The following is a 19,049-nucleotide window of genomic DNA, read 5'->3' on the forward strand; positions in this document are numbered from 1 at the left end:
GCCTTCGGGACAAGTCTGAGTGGCCCAGCCAGAGCCCAAACCCGATGGAACATCTCTGGAGACCAGAAAATAGCTGTGCAGCGACACTCCCCATCCAACCTGACAAAGCTTGAGAATCTGTAGAGAAGAATGGGAGAAATTGTCAACCTGTTTTTGCTTTTTCATTGGGTATTTTGTGTAGATTGAGGGGAGAAATAACATTTAATCCATTGTAGAATAAGGCTGTAACAAAATGTGGAAAGAGTCAAGGGTCTGAATACTTTCTGAATGCACTGTATGATACCAAAGGTTTTATTTGTATTTTTTTTTAAATAGCACATAAATACCTACAGATTTCACAAAACATGCAGTATTAAAAATCCAAAAGACTTAAAGGACAGTATACAATTTTTTTTCAGCACATGAGTGGCCAAGTGATTGATTGTTACTTTAAAGATGCCTCAATCAACTCAATGGAACATCACTCTGCTGAACCTGCAGACAAGGTTCTCAAAAACCTTTCAACATGTTACCATCCTTAACTGTATCAAGTATTGCTTCACAGATTGAACTAGCTGCTTTCAAGTTAGCATGTCATGCATTATTTTCAGAGACTACATAGTTAACACCTATTGATGCTGTATGCTTTGAGACTTGACAGTTTCATAAGAGGACCGCATAGTTGATCCTAAAGGGGGGAGGATGGGAAGAGCTATAGGAAGACAGGCTCATTAATGTCTGGAATAAATGGAGCGGTATCAAACATATGAAAACCACGTTTGACTCAGTTCCATTCAAGCCATTACAATGAGCCATCCTCCTATAGCGCCTTCCACCAGCCTCCTCTGATGTGGATATGTTGTGCTACATTTTTGCCACGCCTGCTTCTCTTCAAATTCAGGGAGTCTTTAGCACATCTAGGTCCTCAGGACTCTCCAGCCATTCATTCAGGACAGGATTCATTTCCAAATTATGTTGATCGAGAATCCAGGTCAGGGACCTGTCCTTATGTCATCCCTACTTCACACATCCAGTAGTCTTCCAGTGCCCTTTCCAACATCCTATTCCAGATGTTACGGTGTAGGGAAACACTTAAATTGGGTTGCCAGCTGCTTTAACAGTTTACTTTCCTGTTAGCTCCTTGGCTGGGTCTTTCCCTTTGTCATGACAACCGGTAAAGATGAAAATAAAAACAATAAGCGGGTGACTAGAGTAGTAACATGGGTCTCTTCTGGCCTATATTTGCCTGGCAGAGTAGTAGTAGATCCAATGAAACCTGAGTAGGAGTAGACTGAAGGAACTGCGGATGAAATTGACTGATACTCCTGTCTGTTTTGTGCCTGTCAAGAAGGATAGTCTGGGTAGAAAGAGAAGGAGAACAAATAAAATGAGGACTAACAGCTGTATATTACCACAGACTGCCATGCATTACAGGTAAGCCAGTTGTGTGTAAAGGGTATGAATTCTAAGGAGGTTTTCACATGAAATGCCTGGATATAAGCTTAATAAACAGGTATATTCTAAATGCCTAGATATAAACTTAACAGGTATATTCTAACAGGATGAAATGAAAAGTGGATTTTGGGAAATGCCTCATGCATGCGAGCACTGACAAAGAGAAGCACACAATCCTAACCTTGGAGACTTTTCTGTGAATGAAAGCCATTCTGGGTTTCCTGTTCTTCTTGGGAGGGAGATCCTATGAAAATCAATGAAATCAACAGATTAACAAATAATAGCGAGAGCAAACAAAGTAGCTACTCATGTTTAAACAGGCTAATGTGTAACTCGGCTCACTAAAATAGAATTCCTCAGTAGCATCACCGTAAGATAAGATCCAAGCCCTAAGTAGATCATTGATTTACACTTCAGTAACATACCACCAACTAATAAGTCATCCATTGTAGGAAATGGATACAGTATGATTACTAAACATACAGTGAACAATGAAACTGGCTTCTTTACCCCAGCCGTTAGTGACAGCGTCGCGGTTGCAGATCTCGTTGGCCAGCCGTTCAAAGTACTCAGGCAGGTCGGAATACTCATTGCCGTAAGAGATGACCTTGATGCCCTTGTCTAGCATGTTGTCCCGCAGCTTCTTGAACTCTCCCACGTCCTCACGCCGCACCAGCATGAAGTGCTCCAGGTCCGACTTGTGTTTGACCGCCTCCAGGAACAGAGCCTGGAAGGTGGTGTCGTCCACCGTGCGCCCGCAGCCCAGGAACACAAACGACTTGGTCTCATACAGTTTCTGGATCTCCCTCTGTCAAACCAATGGAGTTCAGTTTGCATTATGACACTGACAGAATTAACTTCACTACAATTTAACAACGCGATGGGTCTTAAATTGGTTGAAAAAAGTAAAACGGCAACTGCTAAGCGCTGAAACATTTCCAGGGTATAATTTAGAAAGGCTGCCTGTCTCACTCACCATGACCTCCGTGTTCCTCAGTACATTCTGGTAGCCAGCAGGGTGCAGTACAATACCGCTGGGATTCGTGTAAACGCCGTGAATGTGTAAAACACTCAGACTTCTCTTCCCCTGAGCCCACTCCAGGACCTGTACGCACACAAACATTTCACAGTCTGTCACACCAAATCCTGTTCTCACTGGGTAGGGAGTGACACCGCTAATGTCAGACAGGGATATTAGTCCTGATGGAGACAGGGCATAAATACCACACCTGAATGTCAATATCGCAGGCTTAATACATAGATACATGTGAATCATTTAAGAAGACTGTCAATTATTTTCAACGAGTCTACATAAATAACAATCCATGTTGGGTTCCTGCTAAGGTAAGAGTGTTTATAAGTTCTGCTTAAGGAAAAATCTCTATTTGTCATGTTAGTTCCTATTTCTGATCAAAGACCAATATTGATTAATCCATAAACGTTGACAACAGTTGGAAGTTTGAAACTTTGACCTTGCCATATACTAACTACATCCTACTTCTGTCTGAGACAAAAGACCTTTACAGGTCAATGCGTTGACCACTTTCTCTGGTTTAAGGACACCATATTAGAAGGGCAACACTATTAGAAGACATATGTTGGTCTTTGAATCAAATATTTTCCCTTGAATTCACCTTTAAGCCTTAAACAATGTTTTATGTGCAAGAGCATTCCCTGTGTTGTGAGCATAAACCCGTGACAGTAGTATAGTTAAACTGTCATGCCCTCAGTCTTTCAACTACTTCCCCTAACAGCTCTGATGGCATCTGAAGGTCACAGGGGGTAATCAGCACTATCATGTTCCAATGCCCACACTTGCATACCACTTAGAATACATGCCCAATATATTATTAAATAGATATGACAACTTTAAAACATTTAACGTTTAAACTGCAATTGTTTTTATCCTTTAAACATTCAGAATAAAAATCATTAAATGACGTGAATTACAACGCAGATCTGGTCCAATGCCGTTCCGGCTACCATACGGCGCTCATCTTACTGCTGTCCCCAACCCACTCAGCAACAAATGGTAGTTAATGACGTTTTTAGGTTCTCTGCTGTGTGCCTCTCCTCCATGTTCTCAGTGGTCAGCACATGGGACTTCATGTCTCACTTGTCATCAATGTGATGGCTCATTGCAGTGATGTATGACAGCGTGTTCATAGATGTCCAACAATGTTGTTAATGCCACTTACGGGGTGTCAGAGCTCATACTTTGTACTTGCAGGACAATCATTGTACAATTTCTCCATCCAGGCCATCACAGTTTTTCGACATGGCATCTTGTAGTCTGGTTCTAGATATGCCATCAGGGCATTGAAGCTATGCCATCAGGGCATTGAAGCGGACATCCTCTAGCATTAACAATGGCTGCATATCAACTGCAATCATTTCTGTAATCAGCACTATCATTTTCTCACTCTGTCCCTTATCGCACTTCTTTGGTGTGAAGAGCCTGTCTAATGTCTGCTGGGGGCCTGCGCTACTGCCAGCAATAGTTCAAATGGTTAAGCATTGGACTTGTACTGCCACTGTAGCTCAATTCCACCTCACAAAGTATGCATTTCACCACCTTCTCATTTAACTTCTCTAAGTATTGCCATACAGGACTTTACGGTTGTCACGTCCCTGTCTCACTCTCTAATGATGATGATTGGGACCTGTTAGTGGTAGTTTTGTGATAACTCCACTGTGATTTTAATTTTGTGGGGAATTTTTTTCCATTTAGGGATTTTTTTCAAAACGATAATCCCAATTTAATTGAAATGGTCACACCCAACTGCTTCATAGCGAAGTGGTATGCTAGTGTGGCTTCTGCAACAGAAGCATAAATATTACACTACATGACCAAAACTAGGTGGACACCCCTTCAAATTAGTGGAGACTATTTCAGCCACACCCGCTGCTGACAGGTTCATAAAATCGAGCACACAGCCATGCAATCTCCACAGACAAACATTGGCAGTAGAATGGCCCGTACTGAAGAGCTTAGTGAATTTCAACGTGGCACTGCCATAGGATGCCACCTTTCCAACAAGTCAGTTCGTAAAAGGTATGCCATCCTAGAGCTGCCCTGTCAACTGTAAGTGCTGTTATTGTGAAGTGGAAACATCTAGGAGCAACAACGGCTCAGCCGCTAAGTGGTGAGCCACACAAGCTCACAGAACGGGACCGCAGAGTGCTGAAGCATGTAAAAATCATCTGTCCTCGGTTGAAACATTCACTACTGAGTTCCAAACTGCCTCTGGAAGCAATGTCAGCACAAGAACTTTTAGTCAGGAGCTTCATGAGATGGGTTTCCATGGCCGTGCAGCCACACACAAGATCACCATGCACAATGGCAAGCATTGGGTGGAGTGTTGTAAAGCTCGCCGACATTGGACTCTGGAGCAGTGGAGGGATGAATCACGCTTCACCATCTGGCAATCAGACAGTCTAGACGATTCTGTGCTTCCAACTTTGTGGCAACAGTTTGGGGAAGGCCCTTTCCTGTTTCAGCATGACAATGCCCTTGTCCATAAAGTGAGGTCCATACAGAAATGGTTTGTCGAGATCGGTGTGGAAGAACTTGACTGGCCTGCACAGAGCCCTGAACTCAACCCCATTGAACACCTTTGGGATGAATTGGAACGCCAACTGCGAGCTAGGCCTAATCGGCCAGCCTTCACTAATGCTCGTGTCTGAATGGAAGCAAGTCTCCGCAGCAATGTTCCAAAATCTAGTGGAAAGCCTTCTCAGAAGAGTGGAGGCTGTTATAACAGCAAAGGGGGGGGACCAACTCCAATGATTTTGGAATGAGATGTTCGACGAGCATACTTTTAGCCATATAGTGTATTTTCTGGTAAATCCCCAATTGGCATCCATCCATGATATGTTATTGTAGTGAAAATGATGTACACACAATTTAGAATTTGGCCCTAAAGAGCACACAAGGCCATGACTATAGATATCTTTCCAAAAGGAAAAGGATCCGTTTTTACCTTCTTCTCGTCGGTTAGGTCCAGAGACTCCAGCTTCGATCCCTGGTGGGCTGCATAGATCTCTAGCAGGTTGTCAAAGTTGGTGGTGAGAACCAGCGCTCCACTCTCCATCAACTGCAGTACGGAGCGGAGAAGGTGCTTCCCCGCGTTCTCCATCTTACACTCCAGATCGTCAAACACCTCGTACAGGCAGTCCTTGAAGAAGGTGGACCGCACATTGCCTGTTCTCTGCAATGATAGGGCAGGAGCACAATTAATAGGGGTTAGTGGGTGTGTATTGATTATACAGATTATACCGCTGGTAATTACCTACTAGGAGGGAGACCATTTAGAAAAGCATTTTCAGGTTTTTAAAAGGTACAATAAAGCATTTATGACTGGTTGTTATAGTCATGTAAATGAAAGGTGACATTTTTTCCCCATCAGTAGCAGGGGCATGTAAACAGTTGCTGTACACGGTGAGCCTAATTGCTATGGAGCAGAGAGTTAGAGGGCAGGCTGTTTGAGTAGCCATGCGATTATGGCCATCTGTAATGGATAAATCTCATTACTCAGAGCTATGCCGAACGCACACTCTACCTGGCAGTGGCTGTAGGAAAACAAAGGAGAAGGGCTGGCCCGCTATGAATAGCACTGTCGAGGTGAGCTTAGCGCACACACAGCACAAGCGAGCTGCCTGGCCGACTGCTGGACTGTCCAGAGATTAGAGATATAGTAGGCTAATTAACAGGATCACTTTTCACAGGAAGGAAGTCATTATCACCAAGAGCAAGCATCTAGCTACCCACTCACCCTGCTGTTGACTTCTGCACCAAATGCATTCTCCTTTTGTTTGAGGACTTATGTAATGACCAAATAAGGTAAAGTAGTACCATGCTCTGATCCTGAGATTGATATAGCCTAGGATGAGACACTAAAGTTGAGTTGTTTTCAACTAACCTGGTCCTAAACAGGGAAAGTTGTAATAATTGTCTTTAGTATTTTGCCTAGGTCATTCAACGACAGCATGAAAGGATTTAGGTCACAAACATGCTGATTCTAACCTTCAGATTAGGCTCATTAACTGACATTACGTGCCAAAACACAGCACTAATCCACAGTTATTTACATTGTTTGGATTGCTCTCGTTATAGCACCAATACCATTGGGTTGAACTGCTGTGTCCCACCCGGTATTGGATCCCTTCTTTAGATGAGGGACACTCCCTTCTCGCAGAAGCCTCGGTTCTCTTCAGCTGTTCTGTGAACAAGCACCCAGTGGGCACACACTGGTTGAATGAAATTACGTTGAACCAACATGGAATAGACGTTGAATTGACGTCTGTGCACGGTGGGCAACAATGTGACTAAAAGACTAAACAAGGTGAAGCCATGACAAATTTCTCCTTCTACACTCTACGACAGTCCTCAAGCTGCGAGAGTCCTCTTTTCAATGTGTTTCTTTCTCTTTACACTTTCAGCATACTAGGTAGAGGTCGACCGATTAATCGGAATGGCCAATTAATTAGGGCCAATTTCAAGTTTTCATAACAATCGGTAATCGGCATTTTACGACACCGATTATGGCCGATTACATTGCACTCCACGAGAAGACTGCGTGGCAGGCTGACTACCTGTTATGTGAGTGCAGCAAGGCGCCAAGGTAAGGTGCTAGCTAGCGTTAAACTTATCTTATAAAAAAACAATCAATCTTAACATAATCACTAGTTAACTACACATGGTTGATGATATTACTAGTTTATCTATCTTGTCCTGCGTTGCATATAATCGATGCGGTGCCTGTTAATTTATCATTGAATCACAGCCTACTTCGCCAAACGGGTGATTTAACAAGCGCATTCACGAAAAAAGCACTGTCGTTGCACCAATGTGTACCAAACCATAAACATCAATGCCTTTCTTAAAATCAATACACAAGTATATATTTTTTAAACCTGCATATTTAGTTAATATTGTCTGCTAACATACATTTCTTTTAACTAAGGAAATTGTGTCACTTCTCTTGCGTTCTGTGCAAGCAGAGTCAGGGTATATGCAGCAGTTTGGGCCGCCTGGCTCGTTGGGAACTGTGTGAAGACCATTTCTTCCTAACAAAGATTGTAATTAATTTGCCAGAATTGTACATAATTATGACATAACATTGAAGGCTGTGCAATGTAACAGCAATATTTAGACTTAGGGATGCCACCCGTTAGATAAAATACGGAACGGTTCCGTATTTCACTGAAAGAATAAATGTTATGTTTTCGAAATGATAGTTTCCGGATTTGACCATATTAATGACCTAAGGCTCGTATTTCTGTGTGTTATTATATTATAATTAAGTCTATGATTTGATAGAGCAGTCTGACTGAGCGGTGGTAGGCAGCAGCAGGCTTGTAAGCATTCATTCAAACAGCACTTTCCTGCATTTGCCAGCAGTTCTTCGCTGTGCTTCAAGCATTGCGCTGATTATGACTTCAAGCCTATCAACTCCCGAGATTAGGCTGGCAATACTAAAGTACCTATTAGAACATCCAATAGTAAAAGGTATATGAAATACAAATAGTATAGAGAGAAATAGTCCTATAATAACTACAACCTAAAACTTCTTACCTGGGAATATTGAAGACTCATGTTAAAAGGAACCACCAGCTTTCATATGTTCTGAGCAAGGAATTAAACATGAGCTTTTTTACATGGCACATATTGCAATTTTACTTTCTTCTCCAACATTTTGTTTTTGCATTATTTAAACCAAATTGAACATGTTTCATTATTTATTTGAGACTAAATTGACTTTATTATGTATTATATTAAGTTAAAATAAGTGTTCATTCAGTATTGTTGTAATTGTCATTAATACAAATATATATATATATATATATATATATATACACACATACTGCTCAAAAAAATAAAGGGAACACTAAAATAACATCCTAGATCTGAATGAAATAATCTTATTAAATACTTTTTTCTTTACATAGCTGAATGTGCTGACAACAAAATCACACAAAAATAATCAATGGAAATCCAATTTATCAACCCATGGAGGTCTGGATATGGAGTCACACTCAAAATTAAAGTGGAAAACCACACTACAGGCTGATCCAACTTTGATGTAATGTCCTTAAAACCTGTCAAAATGAGGCGCAGTAGTGTGTGTGGCCTCCACGTGCCTGTATGACCTCCCTACAACGCCTGGGCATGCTCCTGATGAGGTGGCGGATGGTCTCCTGAGGGATCTCCTCCCAGACCTGGACTAAAGCATCCGCCAACTCCTGGACAGTCTGTGGTGCAACGTGACGTTGGTGGATGGAGCGAGACATGATGTCCCAGATGTGCTCAATTGGATTCAGGTCTGGGGAACGGGCGGGCCAGTCCATAGCATCAATGCCTTCCTCTTGCAGGAACTGCTGACACACTCCAGCCACATGAGGTCTAGCATTGTCTTGCATTAGGAGGAACCCAGGGCCAACCGCACCAGCATATGGTCTCACAAGGGGTCTGAGGATCTCATCTCGGGACCTGATGGCAGTCAGGCTACCTCTGGCGAGCACATGGAGGGCTGTGCGGCCCCCCAAAGAAATGCCACCCCACACCATGACTGACCCACTGCCAAACCGGTCATGCTGGAGGATGTTGCAGGCAGCAGAACGTTCTCCACGGCGTCTCCAGACTCTGTCACGTCTGTCACATGTGCTCAGTGTGAACCTGCTTTCATCTGTGAAGAGCACAGAGCGCCAGTGGCGAATTTGCCAATCTTGGTGTTCTCTGGCAAATGCCAAATGTCCTGCACGGTGTTGGGCTGTAAGCCCAACCCCCACCTGTGGACGTCGGGCCCTCATACCACCCTCATGGAGTCCGTTTCTGACCGTTTGAGCAGACACATGCTTATTTGTGGCCTGCTGGAGGTCATTTTGCAGGGCTCTGGCAGTGCTCCTCCTGCTCCTCCGTGCACAAAGGCGGAGGTAGCGGTCCTGCTGCTGGGTTGTTGCCCTCCTACGGCCTCCTCCACGTCTCCTGATGTACTGGCCTGTCTCCTGGTAGCGCCTCCATGCTCTGGACACTATGCTGACAGACACAGCAAACCTTCTTGCCACAGCTCGCATTGATGTGCCATCCTGGATGGGCTGCACTACCTGAGCCACTTGTGTGGGTTGTAGACTCCGTCTCATGCTACCACTAGAGTGAAAGCACCGCCAGCATTCAAAAGTGACCAAAACATCAGCCAAGAAGCATAGGAACTGAGAAGTCGTCTGTGGTCACCACCTGCAGAACCACTCCTTTATTGGGGGTGTCTTGCTAATTGCCTATAATTTCCACCTGTTGCCTATTCCATTTGCACAACAGCATGTGAAATTTATTGTCAATCAGTGTTGCTTCCTAAGTGGACAGTTTGATTTCACAGAAGTGTGATTGACTTGGAGTTACATTGTGTTGTTTAAGTGTTCCCTTTATTTTTTTGAGCGGTGTATATATAAAAATTGACTGATTAATCGGTATCGGCTTTTTGTTGGCCCTCCAATAATCGGTATTGAAAAATCATAATCGGTCGACATCTAATACTAGGTTCTAAAAAATGTGAGATTCAGGCTACTTCATATCGCAAGTGCCATACATCTATAATTCACTATTCAATCGTTTTATGTTCCGCTACAATTGCGTGCCCCATTCTGATAAGATGCTGAACATTTACAGAGGCCTGTGGCGCACCACCGCCTGCTAAGAACAGAAAAATATTTGCCACAGGGTCCATGGCTGTGTAATCACCTGATCTGCATGATTGTGAACCTGGAATAAAAGTGATGGATAAACCCACACTGGGCAGTTGGTTTCTTTTGTGACAACAGGCGGGCTGCTGAAACAAAGCATGTTTAAGCAATCTGAAAGATGCGATGAGACATGACTAACACTGAAGGCAGATAGTATTAAGGCCTCATCAACCGGTTATGGTTTGAGCCGACCTGGTATGAAGGGGAAGGGGGGGTACGGAAATCCAAAAATGTTTCCCCTTGAATTTCTCATTTAGTCATGGTCCACTGATTCGGTGACGTATTGAGAGAAATCAATGGTAGGTTATTCACTGGGGGGGGGATTTCTTCATCTAGCGAATCAAATAACAGGCCTTAAAAGTCCTGAGTGCCAGAACTGGTTGAGCCAACTTGTCAGTGGCTTTGAAAACAAGGAATTGAATGATGACGTGTTGTAGTAATCCATCAGTGCTGTACTTAAGGTTAGGGCATCACCTTTTACACAGAACACAGGTTAAAAAACCTGAATCAAATGTTTTAGAATTTAGATAAAAACATTGAACTATGCTGGCTGCTTGCCACTGTCATTTCCACTATGATTACAAATCCCAATAAAGGAAAGTTTACAATGAAAGTCACTGGTGTGTCTCAACCAGCTGGAGACTGGTTGTGTATTGGCAGTGTGCTGTCCACATCTGGCTGTATGTGTGTGCACAGGAGCGGGGGAGGGGAAGCCTTACCGGAGAGAGCTTCTGGATGAGGTCATGAGCCACGTGGACTAGGTTCTTGTCCTCCTGCAGGCTCTTCTGAAAACGCCTACTCTCCTCTTCCTCGAGGAGGTCAAAGTCGTTGGCCGCGTCCAACAAGGCCTGAATCAAACCCTTCCAGGAGCGCAACGCGGGGACCTGAGGGGCCACAGCTGAACTCACCCCTGTACCAATAACTAGGACCAGCTCGGGCGCCCGCTTGGTCTTCAGGCTGGGCAGCAGTTTCCTTTGGGGCAGGCAGAGATTGAGTGATGGTTCCATTGATGGTTCCCAAATCCTTAGACAACATGAAGGTTAAACAAATCATGGCAAGTTTACTTGGCTGCTGTTTGAACTCAAACCTAGGCTGAAAAGGTAAAGAATGGGTTTAGAAACAGAAACTAAGAGGAAAAGTTCCTGACCAGTCTGATATTGATAATGCATTGGCATATAAAGAGGAACTGAGTACTAAATGTAGGCTACTCATATCAGTTTTTGATACCTGGGTTTTTTGGTGTTGGAGTCAACATCCTGAGTATCAGCATGAGCTGGTCGCTTCTCGGTTTTCACAGTCACAACAGAGGCCACCACAGAGGCCATTCAGCTCCTGTAAGACAACCATGAGATTGAATATAGAGTTGAAGTCAGAAGTTTACATACACCTTAGCCAAATATATTTAAACTCAGTTTTTCACAATTCCTTACATTTAATCAGAGTAAAAATTCCCTGTCTTAGGTCAGTTAGGATCACCACTTTATTTTAAGAATGAAATGTCAGAATAATAGTAGAGTGATTTATTTCAGCTTTTATTTCTTTCATCACATTCCCAGTGGGTCAGAAGTTTACATGCACTCAATTAGTATTTGGTAGCATTGCCTTTAAATTGTTTAACTTGGGTCGAATGTTTCGGGTAGCCTTCCACGAGCTTCCCATAAAAAGTTGGGTGAATTTTGGCCCATTCCTTCTGACAGAGCTTGTGTAACTGAGTCAGGTTTGTAGGCCTCCTTGCTCCCACAAGCTTTTTCAGTTCTGCCCACAAATGTTCTATTGGATTGAGGTCAGGGCTTTGTGATGGCCACTCCAATACATTGACTTTGTTGTTCTTAAGCCATTTTGACACAACTTTGGAAGTATGCTTGGGATCATTGTCCATTTGGAAGACCCATTTGCGACCAAGCTTTAACTTCCTGACTGATGTCTGGAGATGTTGCTTCAATATATCAAAATAATTTCCCCCCCTCATAATGCCATCTATTTTGTAAAGTGCACCAGTCCCTCCTACAGCAAAGCACCCCCACAACATGATGCTGCCACCCCCGTGCTTCACGGTTGGGATGGTGCTCTTCAGCTTGCAAGCCTCCCCCTTTTCCTCCAAACATAACGATGGTCATTATGGCCAAACAGTTCTATTTTTGTTTCATCAGACCAGAGGACATTTCTTCAAAAAGTACAATCTTTGTCCCCATGTGCAGTTGCAAACTGTAGTCTGGCTTTTTTATGGCGGTTTTGGAGCAGTGGCTTCTTCCTTGCTGAGCAGCCTTTCAGGTTATGTCGATATCAATTTGTAAGTCGCTCTGGACAAGAGCGTCTGCTAAATGACGTAAATGTAAATATAGGACTCGTTTTACTGTGGAAATAGATACTTTTTTTTTCCTCCAGCATCTTCACAAGGTCCTTTGCTGTTGTTCTGAGATTGATTTGCACTTTTCGCACCAAAGTACATTCATCTCTAGGAGACAGAACGCATCTCCTTCCTGAACTGCGTGGTCCCATCGTGTTTATACTTGCGTACTATTGTTTGTACAGATGAACGTGGTATCTTCAGGCGTTTGGAAATTGCTCCCAAGGATGATCCAGACTAGTGGAGGTCTCCAATTTTCTTTTCTGAGGTCTTGGCTGATTTCTTTTGATTTTCTTTTAATTTTCCCATGATGTCAAGCAAAGAGGCACTGAGTTTGAAGGTAGGCCTTGAAATACATCCACAGGTACACCTCCAATTGTACCAAGTAAAACTTGTCTGATCAGTAGCGGGAAAGACTCTGTGAAAATGACGTAATGAAAAACTGCACGACGTGAATTGGTTATTAGACTTGCTTTCAATGACAGATCTATAACTTACTTACGTTTCTATGTGAATTTAATCGGGTCGCCCAAAAAGTTACATATTGCAGCATTAAAGGTAGTCCTTAAATTGTTCATAGAGTTCTATGGTTTGTTAAACTTTGAAATCTGTGTTTTGTTTGGTATAGCTGCATTTTATAGTAAAACATTTGAGTCTCAGCGTAATCTTCGGTGGCTAGCTAAAGTCGTGCTTGAGGCTTATTTATTGTATCATTATTGCAATAATAGTCTTGGTGCTAAATAAGAATGATCATGTTCTCCGTCTGGAGACATTTCCTGACAAACTTCAACTAAGGAAACATGTTTTCTTTTGTTGACGTGTACATTTATGAAAGCAAAATTTGAATAAAAAAATGGACAACAATAAGCAAAACAAACAACAATAAGCAAAAGTTAGCTAACTGTACAGTACACTGTATACTATAGATGTACTATTGTAAAAGTTGTTGTTCCACTGGATATCATAAGGTGAATGCACCAATTTGTAAGTCGCTCTGGATAAGAGCGTCTGCTAAATGACTAAAATGTAAATGTACTTCTGTGTCTTTATCGTTACTGGCCAACTGACGTTAGATAGCTAGCTAGTTACTAGCTAAGCAAGTGAAGTGCGCTGTCAGGAAGAACTGGCTAACGTTACGTTAGCTAACCAGCAGGTTACAGTTCAATGTACAGTAAGTAGGCTAGCTAGAATTACGTTAAAGTTGAGCTAGCTGTGAAATATGACACACTGGCTTGTTAAATTCATACAAGTATTTACACTTACCCTGATAACTCCAACAAGTTGCTTTTTTTGGTCGAGTTAACGTTAAGTTAGCTGGCATGCAACTGCGAGTTAAAAATCAGTCTACCGACATATCTTGCTTTAAAAGCCGGTATTTGCAATTGTTGTACTTGACATGGCGTAGTCTGAGTGCCTTTGCCTGGTAGATATTATTCTTAGCAAATATATTTAGCTATAAACATTTCTGTCGACTTCCTCTGTGTACACAACCTGTCGACTCACATGCTGCTGGAGGTCTGTGTGTGTCGTGATGAGTTGGACAAGGGATGTGCTTGGTGCGCGACTACCACAGACAGAACAATGGGACAGATATTTCACCGGATGTATAAATGTGACGCCTCCAGTTGGCTTTTCCACCGTTGCCAAATATGGTAGTGAGAGGAAGCCCATTGGCCGGCAGTGGGAGAAGATGGAATGAGATGTTCCCTAAACTAGAATATGTTATGAACAAATTAGACAGTTTTTACTTTACCCTTTGCAGAAGTTTGAAAAAAATGGCGTTGTTTAGGAGAACAAATGTGAATTAAGTTATTGCACACGCGCACCTCAAAGAGTTAGGCGTTCCCTAACTGAAATATGCAGATGATGCTAGAACGCGCCAATTAGGATCTAGCTCGACTCTGCCCATCTCATTGGTTGTACTGCCCACTATGACTAATTTGTTCCCGTTTGAAACGAAAGGCTGTGGTCTATCTTAGTTTAGTTGTAAAAATCTTTGCTACTACTGTAAATCCCACTTATTCTTCGGTGGGTTTTATAGCAGACTACAACCCAAAAAGGTGTATTACCGCCACCAACTGGACAGGGTTGAAAAAAACAAGGTAAAAACAAAAACAAAACCCATACGTGATTGGGAAAACTAACTTAATCCACCCAAAATAAAACAATAAAAAAAACATATCGACAAAATCAAAACTCCCACTTCCTCCTTCCTTCAAATCTCCATTTTTCCCTTCTCAGGCTCTATGACGTGAGAGGGTGGTACGGCTTGTGATAATACTCCATGCAACTCCTTCGCCGAGAAGTCTTTCAGTCCCAGGAATCATTCCGCCGCAGCCACAATGATATCTATTTTCCTGGGATTCCTCTCCACAATGGCAGTACCATTAATCATCATAGCTATAAAGGCCGCAAAGTCCACCTTCTTAACTTTTAACATATCTGGGTCCTGCTGTTGAACGGCAACCCCTGCAGCCTTCAGTGAAGGCCTATCCATCACCATGGACTCTCCAGGAGCACCAATTGAACCATCAACCCTTTTAACAGCAGCTGCATATGAAATGCTCTGGACAGCCGTGACTTTGGCCACCTCATTCTCTTCCACCCTTGATAGGCATTCCAAAGACGTGGCTTCATGGTTCCCACCACAATTGCAAAAGGTCACATTTTCAACACTTCTAAAACACATGACACAATATTTTCCACAACTTGAACATCTCGGCTTCTCCCTTCTGCAAACACTTGAAAAATGTCCAAAAGCTTTACAATAATCACACTGCATTGGTCTTGGAACAAATGCAAAGACTGTAGTTTATATTTCCCAACTGCACCTGAGTAGGAAGAGACTCAGTTAAAAATATATATATATATATATATATATATATATATATATATATATATATATATGTACAGTACCAGTCAAAAGTTTGGACACACCTACTCATTCAAGGGTTTTTCTTTATTTTTTACTATATTTTATGATGTAGAATAATAGTGAAGACATCAAAACTATGAAATAACACATACGGAATCATGTAGTAACTCATTTTTTTTACACAAATCAAAATATATTTTATATTTTACATTCTTCAAAGTAGCCACCCTTTGCCTTGATGACAGCTTTGCACACATGGCATTCTCTCAACCAGCTTCATGAGGTAGTCACCTTGACTGCATCCACTTTTCCCAGCACCTTCTTCACCCTCCTCATGACTTCAAAAGAGTTTCCCAAATGAACATCCTTATCCAAAAAACGTACTCCAACAAGCAATGATTCATCAGACTCATTTTCCACAACAATTTGAGCCCTTTTTGTTCCATTCTTGGACTTCACTGTTGTCCATTCATCTTTCTCACTAACTGTACTTGATGGGCTTTCAGCCTCAAACAACACTTCTGCTTCCGCAATCTCCGAACACCCTCCCCACTGGCTCTTTTCTTCTTCTTCTTCTTCTTCTTCTTCTTCGATGGGCTTAAAATGGTGGTTGGCATCCAATGTTAATGGTGCATTACCACCACCAGCTGGATGGGGTATTGAATAAGAAACCAAAAAAACATTGCGGCAAAGGAGGAAAACATCATACAAAATACAAATTGAAACACGTCAACTAACAAAACCCACCCCACTTCTTCAATCACAGTCCACTCCAAAATACATCCCTACACAGGCTCAGGGGTCTGTGATGGAGGAACATTCATCAACAGGATTTCTTGCATGGCTTCGGCTGTGAAATCACGAAGGGCCCAAAAAACATTCAGCTACATTCACAATGATTCCACTTTTCTTAGACTTCTTCTCCGTAGCATTTCACTATCCCTCGGTTGATGAGAAACATTCACTGGTTGTCGTGGTGGTTCTACTACCATTGTTCCTTCCAATCTTCACACCGCCTCCAGATAGAAGACACGCTGGACACAGCTTACCCTTGCCACCATTCTCTTTCACCCTAACAGGGCACTCCAGGAATTCAGGCGCATTTTAACCTCTGCAATTGCAACATTTCACTTCATCCGGCATACTATACTCTTCCCTTCTGCACACACTTGACACATGACCAAATCTTTTACTTTTATGACACTGAAGGGGCTGGTGTGGGGGCTGGTGTGCACATAAGCTCTTACAGGGTATCTCATGAATCCTAACTTTATATGAGAAGGGAGAGACTCTACATCAAATAACACTAGCATGGATTAAGTGAATTTATTTTCTACATCCTCCATTCCTCTTGAGGTGAAAGACCTTAATGATAATCTATGACCTCATGCTGTTGCATTGATTGCTGAGCGCTTATGATATTTTAGATATGTTACTCTGTCACTGGTAGTCAATTAGTACTCTGTGTCACTGGTAGTCAATTAGAGAGGGAGACCATGCTAATTACTCACACTACTGATAAGACATTTTGTTGCCCACCATAAACTTTTCCCGGACCTGCAATTGTGTGCATCTGTTATATTAAGCAAACCTAAGTTTACTACCACCACCCTGGAGACAGAGGCATGCATGTTGCTGAGATTTTGTACTAGCACCATTCTGAAACTAGGAGACTGACCTATGTTGCACAGTATTTTTGGAGTAATTCATTGGGACAGGATCCATAAGAGAGCAAAAAGCATTTTCCTCTAATGGAAGAGGTTTCAGCTCTCTCATAGGTTCATAGCCACAGCCTGAGAAAGGGCACAGAAAATGTATGATGTAAATATAGGACGCTCAGTATTACTGTGTATGAGGATGACAAGAGGGGCTTCAACTGTTCCCAATGAGGAGACGTGTATGTTAGTGAATGTGTTATCCAACAGCATGGTAGTCTCGGCTCCAGGTTTCTCTCACGTTGTTGGTGAAATCCTGTGGCAGAGGGTAACAACATGGTTGTCCCATATCTGTTATCTGGTGCCTGTCTATCCTATCAGTCATCCTGAGAGAGCACACCTGGCTGGGGCTGTAACCAGCATGATAAACACCAACAGACCGACTATCAATTGGGTTTCAGGGAGGAGTCAAAATCATCAACCTTCTTGTGCTGTGAAAATGGATGGGAATCATTTTATATTTTGACTTCAATAGCCTTTTAGCCTTTACCTTAGTGTCTCCAGCTCTATGCCCTACACTAATATGTATGACTGAGACAGACCTAAAAGGACACTTGAAAAGTACATGCTTGAAATCCTGATTCACAAGAGTATTATTGAAGCAGTTGCACAAAAACAACAATCTGTGTACATTGATGATGGCTCTTTGTGATGATGATTAGGCATACCATTTATGTAATGCATAAAACCAGGGATACTCAGGGTCACTGCCTGTTTTTCTCATGGTTTTCCTGCAAGTATGAACATGCAGCTGCAAGTCAAAAGTGCTGCAGGACCAGGTGGGTGTCAGAGGGAATCCTTGGGACGTTCACCCCATTAACGTTGATGTTTAAAACGGTTAAGATAAGGGTTAATGGTGCTTTCAAGACAACTGGGAACTCGGGGGAAAAAACTAGACCGAATCATGATCTCAGTGATGTTCAGGTCGGAAAGTCGGAGCTCTAGAAAGATTTTCCGACTTGGAATTCTGAGTATTATGATCGTTTTCCCAGACGGAACTCGTTTTTTTTCTTCAGATGTCCCAGTTGTCTTGAACTCACTGAAGTCGGAAATTTCCCAATTACCAGCACCCAGTTGTTTTGAACGCGGCATAAGGTTGGGTTAGGTAAGGGTTATGATCGAAGCTCGTTTTCCCCTGAGTTCGCAGTGGTTTTAAAAGCAGTGAAGTCGGAAGTCTGAGATTTCCGATTTCCCAGTTGTTCTGAACGCGGCATTAGGGTACGGAGAGACATACCAAGGAACCCGGATAGCACTAACCCTGTCATAGGCAATACGTTTTCTTTTCGTCACTAAAAAGTGGTTGAAGAGAGTAGCTAGATACTGTATCATCACGGCGGTATGGACACAGATTAATTAAACAGATGAACATCCTTGTTAAACAAGAATGTTTCTGTAAAGGGTGATTGGTGTTGTTGATTAGCCTACTTTGAGGATACCAGAATAGCATTTTTTTTCAAAACTATAATTAATCAAAATGTTGTATGTTACAAGTAAACATATATTTTATTCCAATCTATAAGACTACGACGTACTTGGTTTTGATGGCTTTAAAGCCTTCTTTGCGTTTGACTGTTTTTTTGTTGTTGTGAGATTTTGACAGCTTCTTTTCCAGGAACTGTATTCTCCGAAAAAAGTGAACTTTAACTTTGATTAACTTTGTAATAAGGTGATATTTTTGTATCAATGTGTGTGCAATCAAGCGTCTGTCCTTACAGTGCATCTGTTGCAGATTGAGGGGGTGGATTCATGCAATTTAATCTCCAAGTGCTCCTCGGACACAGCTATCCACCTTTCTTCAGGCCCTCGAAGGACTTCTGCAGACTGATGTCCCTATGACTGATGTTTTTCAACCATATCTTCCTACTGAATAATTGAAAACGTGTGTAAGGTTTAATCTTACATTTATTGAATTCACAGCAGAGGTGTGTCTGAACACACT

The 19,049-nt window shown here is 42.3% G+C and overlaps 1 protein-coding gene across 2 annotated transcripts; it reads right to left on the bottom strand.

Annotated features, from left to right (window-relative positions):
- Positions 1 to 259: 259 nt before the first annotated feature.
- fam118b (family with sequence similarity 118 member B) lies at positions 260 to 14,078 on the bottom strand. Of its 2 annotated transcripts, XM_029715539.1 has the most exons (8): positions 13,784 to 14,076; positions 11,401 to 11,505; positions 10,893 to 11,196; positions 5,418 to 5,645; positions 2,411 to 2,539; positions 1,945 to 2,242; positions 1,616 to 1,678; positions 260 to 1,336 (listed from the first exon to the last, which is right to left on the bottom strand). In XM_029715539.1, exons 2-8 carry the CDS (start codon positions 11,496 to 11,498, stop codon positions 1,323 to 1,325), a joined length of 1,134 nt encoding a protein of 377 aa, XP_029571399.1. In that variant the 5' UTR covers positions 11,499 to 11,505; positions 13,784 to 14,076; the 3' UTR covers positions 260 to 1,322. The 2 variants fall into 2 exon arrangements, with proteins under 2 accessions (XP_029571399.1, XP_029571400.1); XM_029715540.1 differs by lacking the exon at positions 260 to 1,336 and having other exon boundaries at positions 1,611 to 1,678; positions 10,893 to 11,145; positions 13,784 to 14,078.
- Positions 14,079 to 19,049: the final 4,971 nt, after the last annotated feature.

The sequence above is a fragment of the Salmo trutta genome, chromosome 26, assembly GCF_901001165.1.
Source record: "Salmo trutta chromosome 26, fSalTru1.1, whole genome shotgun sequence".
NCBI lineage: Eukaryota > Metazoa > Chordata > Actinopteri > Salmoniformes > Salmonidae > Salmo > Salmo trutta.

Coding starts and splice junctions, on each gene's coding strand:
- fam118b (XM_029715539.1), bottom strand. CDS start 11,498: ATGGCCTCTGTGGTGGCCTCTGTTGTGACTGTGAAAACCGAGAAGCGA. Junction 2,540..5,417: donor ACCTAACCGACGAGAAGAAG/GTAAAAACGGAT, acceptor GTGTGCGTACAG/GTCCTGGAGTGGGCTCAGGG. Junction 2,243..2,410: donor TGAGGAACACGGAGGTCATG/GTGAGTGAGACA, acceptor TTGGTTTGACAG/AGGGAGATCCAGAAACTGTA.